Source organism: Octopus bimaculoides, chromosome 1 (genome assembly GCF_001194135.2).
Source record: "Octopus bimaculoides isolate UCB-OBI-ISO-001 chromosome 1, ASM119413v2, whole genome shotgun sequence".
NCBI lineage: Eukaryota > Metazoa > Mollusca > Cephalopoda > Octopoda > Octopodidae > Octopus > Octopus bimaculoides.
In genome coordinates, this window is record NC_068981.1 from 108,459,529 (window position 1) to 108,466,762 (window position 7,234).

Below are 7,234 nucleotides of genomic sequence, written 5' to 3' on the forward strand. Positions count from 1 at the left end.
TTTATATAGATAGGGTGATAAATTGAATATTAATTCAATTTAAAACCAAGTGGCCTAGCATATAAAAAAATCTGAAAATTCAGAAAAAATTGTATTACACGTGTATAAGGGATGACCACTAGGTGGACATCCAGTATGCTAGAAATAGGTCATCAACGACCCAACCACAAAGAAAAACAATGTTCTCCAGAAAATGTTCTGGAGAACATTATTTTTCTTTGTGATTGGGTCGTTGATGACCTCTTTCTAGCATATTTGATGTCCACCTAGTGGTCATCCCTTATACACGTGTAATATATATATATATATATATATATATATATATAACCATAAATTCCGTAAAGTATCACAAGAGAAATTACACAGGATTCATTGCAAATACTTTCAGAGCAGATATAACTAACATGAAAGCAACAGAGAATACTCCATCTCACAATCCCAATTCGTTTGGAAAGTAAGGGACCACAGAGATAGAACAAGTTCTTATAACTTGGAAATAACTTGGAATTTAGTGAATAGATCTACACCATTCATTAACAAGGCTGGAAAGAGATTATGCGTGACTGATATATTCCAGATCCTGAAGCAGCTATCCATGTAGGTGAATTGAAGAGCCAAAGTATTGTCTTTGTGCCATCAGCGAAGACTATTTCTTTTGGAGTAGCACAATCTGAGAAGATACTAAAAAATTTTGGAGTCGAAATATTACCAAATCGATGGAAAGTAGTACCTCTGTGATATCGCAGGTCAAACGAAAGTGCTCTCTCCTTCATAAAAGCAGAACCCTCTAGCAGTATCAGTAGAACTACGAAGTGAATTTCTAAACAATAATCATGCTTACGTGTCATACTTGCGTCCATTGTATTGAAAATTATATATTTCCTTTTCGTAAATCAGTTGTTATCACCATGTAGCATAATCGGTTATTGATTTCATATAAGAATATTCTATATATAAATTCACATTTAATCATTCCCTCCCCCATAATTCAGGCTGTTATCCCTCCGCGCAAATTTCTGGTATTCGATTCAGCTCATGAAACAACAGTATTGTTTTCATCGAATAATAGAAAAACAACTTCTAGCTTAAACTTACTTGCTGAGACCATAAATATATGAGACAGACATAACTTCAGCAAATGCTATAAAAAGCAATGGTAATCCACCAGTGAATTCATCAAAGAGTACAAACGTATAACTACCCGACTGGGCTGCAAAACTGAGTGAGATCAAAAATGACGTTAGGCACACGACAGCTGAAAAGGGAAAAGAAATATATTAAAAGATAAGAAACAGTTATTGAATATTAATACATACACATACAAACAAGTAAATGTGTATGTATTTGTACATGTGCACGTGTGTGTGTGTGTGTGTGTTTGTGTGCGCTTGCTTGCACATGTATGTACATTTATGTGTAAATTCCTGAATAGTTTCTCTTTTTCTTGATGGTAATGGCGAAATTCAATAGAAAAGTCGAGGATATAATTTCTTTTAAAAGACTTTAGAACAAGTTATCTAAGAATATGCACAAATTACATTTCCTTCATATATGGTCCCAATTTTCTGAGTTGCACTAGAAGAAATGCTAGCATTTGTTGAAAACTGTGTTACTGAGTTGACATCAGCAAAGCATTCAACTATGCCTGCAAGCTTACGAGCAAAAATACATGCCTATGAGCTTCATCCATTTCTCGTCTCTTGGATCGGAGGCTTTCTCTCCAATCACACCAATGCATTGAGTAATGGTATAGCATCCTCTGATCCACACTATGGACCCTGTTGTGCATAGGTTCGGTTTCCCCCTCATACTCTTTCTTCTATACATCAACAGTGTAGTTGCAGTTATGTGCAACAACCCCCGTCTGCTGAGCAGATGATACCACTACTCTTTACTCCTCTCAAACCTTTCACATCCAAGTTTCACCCGCATGCATCCTATACACCTATCGCCAAACATATTCTATGACCTCGAAAATATTCTGCAGTGGAGCCAAATTGGGTCTGATTTAATAGCACAAAGACACAACCTCTATCAAAAAAACACTGTTATGTACTCTTTAAACACGAACAACACGCAAGTAGAACCCTCAAAATTGCGACAAATAATTTTTTATACAGACGAAAGACCTTGAATTCAAAGGAATGGAAGAATCAATTATATCAGCTCCAGCATCGGTACTTCTTTCAATCCCGAAAGGGTGAAAAGAAAAGTTGACCGTGGCGTGATTCGAACCCAGAGTGCAGAGCGCAGGAAAGAATATTGCAATATATACAAGTTGATGCTTAAATAACTTTGTTAGATCGTGGCCTTAAAGTTGCTACAAATAATAGTGTTCCTCCTTCCAGATGATCCCTCGTGGCGAACTGATATCCTCAAAAGAGCAAAGACCATATCACAGGCTCTCCTCTTCAGTGGTAGAAAAATACATTAAAACTCCTAACAGTTACTAACACCATGCAGAATTCAGGTGTGACCTGCAATGAAATGTTGTTCCTGTATCAGGGACATTGTAGATTGTACTCTTACAAACATTTTGTATGTCTGCATAAAATGATTCGATAGAATAGATTAGAATCAATCACCAAGTCTTTCCAGTCTCTAATCAAAATATGTGTTATTTCCTTGCTCGGCCTCTTCTGTCACAATTACAGTGGTTTCTGTTCTTTGGAGATGGATGATCATGTGGCACCTACTGTTAGGCACCACAAACCACTTCACCAAGTTCTTCCTTCCTAGAACATAGCGTCCTCCGGAGTTTCCTTTTACATATGTTTTTTTTTTCTCTACAACCATTACCTTGTAGTTGATCAGGAAATAGCATTAACTGCGTCAATCTCACCAGAATCGGAGAGCGTATGAAAGACACAGGCTTCCTCCAGACCAAATCATAAAAAAAACCTGCCATCTTAGTTCTGTTATTTGAGGGAAAATTGGCTGTTATTTCTCGTAGGTTGAACAATTATGTAGAAGCTCCCTCGTTACTTCGTCAATATAGTGATTGCTTTACTCAGACACATGAAGTTGTGTAATGTGCAGTTTTAACGTAATAATAATGCGATATTTACCTGGTATAAAAAATCGATTCTGTCGAAGGAAAGGATATTTTCCAGAATCTGTGATTATTGTAGTAATGCACTCGAGAGTGCCAAACATCGAATCCAACCCAAGGGCTAGCAACATCAAGAAGAATAGTATTGCCCAAAGTGGTGAAACTGGAAACTGGTTTATTGCTTCAGTGAAAGCAATAAACGCCAAACCTGGTCCTCCAGCTGTCTATAAAACACGTAATAAAACATTATCAAGTTGGGTAATTCAGTTGCATAATATGGCAAACAAAACATTAACAATTAGATACAAAAATAATATTTTCTTTACATATGATTTGAGTGTATTTTTTATAATTCGTATCGCTTTCCAGAGCATATATCTAATTCACTTGCTGAAACAGCAAATATTTTAAATAATGATAATAAAAAAGACATTTAAAAATTGTTTTCTTTTGTTAAATAATCGTTGATTAAGAAATTTGCGCAGTAAATACTCAGCAATTCATGAGTAAGTACATTAAAAACAAACGGATTTAATTTCTTGAAGGCTGAATATGTTGGATGTTTGAGCTGGAATATAATAGTAGTAGTGTACAAAAATGAAAGAAGCTTAAATATCTCAATTATATTTTAGTGTTATTCCTAAGGAATGGATATATTTCAGTGTTGATTAAAAGAATCAATTTTGCGCAAGATTGTCAAGTTTTAAATCTCGTCAGATACATAGAAAGTTTTTAAATTCCATTTTTTTTTACCTTTAACAAACATGGAATTAAATATAGCAATAACAATTGAGCAAGTAATTGCCAGCTTGGGAGGGTTTCGTAATTTACTGAAATGTTTCGTAGTAAGACGTCGGAGGATAATACAAATCTATTTATCTGAGTTGTCTCAAATATACCTTTTTCTGTAATTATCGTCTTATAAAGATAATGGAATATGGGGAGAGAGAAGTGGTGGTGACAAGGTTGAGGCATATATTTATGATAGCTCGTTTGAAACTTCTTAAATATGTTAGAGTACCTTTATCGACTGTTTGTTTCCAATTTTAGTTATAAATTTTGTCCTTGATAAAGAAAACCAACAAGTTGATTCGACATCACAAATGATATATCTTGAAACACTAGTAAGGTATTTACTCATAAAATGTTAAAAAATTTTGTTATTGCCCGACTATAATATCTTCCAAATACATTTTCGAAACTGTTTTCTATACAATTTCCAGTTATGTAGATGGAATACCGATATTTAACGCATTGGTTCCCAAGCTTTTCACTAATAAGGACCGCTTTATTTAAATAGATGTTCCCACGAACAGCATGCTTTTGAAATATCTATTTACTCAATAAATTTCGAACTCAGTTCATAGTCCTTCAGTACACTTTTTGTGGACGCTTTATAGTACTTGAGGTCGCTGCACAAACCGTTTAATTTACCTAATGATTCAGTTTGGACAAGAGCAAATTTAATGGCTTCTTCTAAAAAAATTCGAAATCATGCACTTTTTCTGTCAAATAAGTTTTGTTTTTGACGTGTGTGAGGAAAAATTCCTATTTGGTTTGAAACCCAAAGATAATCGATCTCATTTTCTCTAATTTTGTTTTTTTAAAAAAGTTATTGCAGTAGGTTTGCTCTCGTTACATCTTGAGCACTTTTAGACCTGGCACAGCCCATCCTTTTCAGGCCTGACCAAATCGATTTCTTGCAGAAAGAAAGAAAGAGGAGATAGAGAGACCGTAAAACAGAAGAATCGATCCCACTCCAAGATTGCTAATTAATTTATCGACTCCGAAAAGATGAAAGACAAAGTTGACGGCGGTGTTATTTGAACTCAGATAATAGAGAAAAGGGTGGGATTATTGTAAAACAATCTAGCTGACCCTCTAACGACTCGGCTAATTCGTTGGCTTACGGAAATGTTATTGAGTATTTTATAGAAGTTACAGTTCTTGGTTTCTTAATTAGAGAATTAAAATAATAATAGTTTCTTAAAAGGGAACAAAGCCACAGATTTGAATCGGAGAGGGATATAACCAATATGAATAGATATAACTAATAAATACTTAGAAATGTATTAGTAGTGAATAATTAATGCTTTTTTTGTGGGGGGGGGGGGAGGAAAGACAAATGCTAATCACGGGTTGTTTAGAAACTAAAAATACTTCAGTTTCCATGACGCAATCGCTCTTTAGACAGAATGCCGTCTCATATATTCTATTTAGAAGACAATACATACTGAAACACGAAAGAATACGAACTTTAGAAAAAAATTCATTGGATTTTTGTAATTTCTTTACGAAGGTTATCCGTTATTTCTACTTACATTTTCTAATTCTTTATCCAAATCACAAGTGAAAGGAGCTTCCTTCGTCATGTTCTTGGTTACTTCCATAAGTCTACTTTGACAGTCTTCAAAACTTTTGTAAGCTTTAAAACCTGAGGAGAACAAAAATATGCCACTCTTATTATAGAATAGAAATTAGTGAAGGCACGTGGCTTACAGGTTAGGGTATTCGGTTCACAATCGTGGGTTCGATTCCCGGCGGCGAGTTGTTTCCTGAACAAGACACTATATTTCACGATATTCCAGTCCACTCAGCTGGTAAAAATGAGTAGTACTTGCAATTTGAAGTGTCAGCGTTGTCGCATTCCTTGTCATGCCGAAACTCCCTGAGAACTACGTTAAGAGTACGCGTATCTGTAGAGTGCACAACCACTTGCACGTTGATTTCAAGAGCAGGCTGTTTCATTGATTGGATCAGCTGGTGCACTCGTCGTCTGGCGGAGTGCCATAATAAAAATTATTGAGTTGTAAACCTTCGAACCATCAAGCTAGCGAACTTAGGCGCGTGCTGCAGTAATTTTAGTTGAGCGTTAAAAAAATATTTATTTCATTTAATTTTTCCTTCACAAAGTTAGAATTGGGCTCTATAGGCCACCCCTAACTCCTTTACTAAGCTTCAAGGAATGCCTCAACAGTATTAAGTGTTTCATCTATCAATGTCATGCTGACAAGATATTAATGATGGAGGACTTCAACTTTCCCAGTGTTGATTGGTCCCCAAGCAGCTTGAAACCAGGTTTTTCTACCTCAATCCCTGATAAGGAAGCAATGGAATTGCTTTTTGATTTCATGGATGAGTTTTTCCTGACCCAACTTCATAATGCAGACTGGGATGCGATCAATCATGATCTTTCACACGTTGATTGAGCTTTCACGCACGCACACACCTCCACCAACATAAACACATCATGGCAGACATTGATAGATACTATAACAAGTATATGCGCAAAACATACCCCATTAAGATCAGTAAACATATCTAAGTGCAGAATCCATACAAATAGAAGAGAAATTATCAGAAAAATAAAAAGAATTAACAAGAAAATCAACCAACTTAAATACTGTCAGCCGCAACGCACCCATTCGACTGCCATTGCATCACTCGAATGGAAAAACAACCTCCAATAAAGCATGATGACCATCATTAACAAACAAATAGCAGCTGAGGAGAATTGGGCCATTGAAAAAATAAAACTCATAAAGTCGCTTTTTCCACTGTTGGTCCTTTGGTTCATGAGAACAACACTACATGATGATGCAAAATCCATGTGCGAGATACTGCAGAGACAATACTGATTTGTTTTCAGTAACCCTAATGCGATTGATCTGGCTAGTATCAATGATGTAAACCCTCAACTAACTATATCTGACATAACTTTTGGTGCTCTTGATATTCTAACAGAAATAAGATCATTCACAACTTGGCAGTAGGTCCCGATAAGTTCCCGGTCACTGTCCTGAAGATGTGTCGACATCAAATTGCACCCCTTCTAGTTGAGCTCTGGAGGAACTCACTTGACGCAGGCTGCATTCCTGATCATTTTCTTTCCCAGTCTGTCGTTCCGGTTTTGAAAAAGGGAAACAAATCTCTTGCAGCGAACTACCGTCCGATTTCACTCACCTCTCAGATCATTAAAGAATTTGAGAGGGTGGTGAGATCGCGAATAACTCACTTCCTCGAATACAACAATCTGCTGAACCAAGCAACATGGTTTCCGTGATGGTAGGGACTGCCTGTTGCAGCTTCTGCACCATTGTGATGACATTTTAAAAGATTTGGGAGGAGGCTGCAACACTGACGTCATATACCTTGATTTCAGCAAGGCATTTGACAGAGTGG

General features: G+C 36.2%; 1 protein-coding gene across 4 annotated transcripts in view; it reads right to left on the reverse strand.

The window, feature by feature from the left end:
* LOC106883614 (sodium-dependent neutral amino acid transporter B(0)AT3) overlaps positions 1–7,234 on the reverse strand; it is a 105,301-nt gene that overhangs the window by 5,159 nt on the left and 92,908 nt on the right. For all 4 annotated transcript variants that reach the window (XM_052969186.1, XM_052969179.1, XM_052969184.1 and 1 more), the window contains 3 exons: positions 5,374–5,486; positions 3,069–3,276; positions 1,096–1,255 (listed from right to left, as the gene is read on the reverse strand). In XM_052969186.1, the coding sequence (XP_052825146.1) occupies positions 1,096–1,255; positions 3,069–3,276; positions 5,374–5,486 (481 nt within the window). The remainder of the gene's footprint in view (positions 1–1,095; positions 1,256–3,068; positions 3,277–5,373; positions 5,487–7,234) is intronic.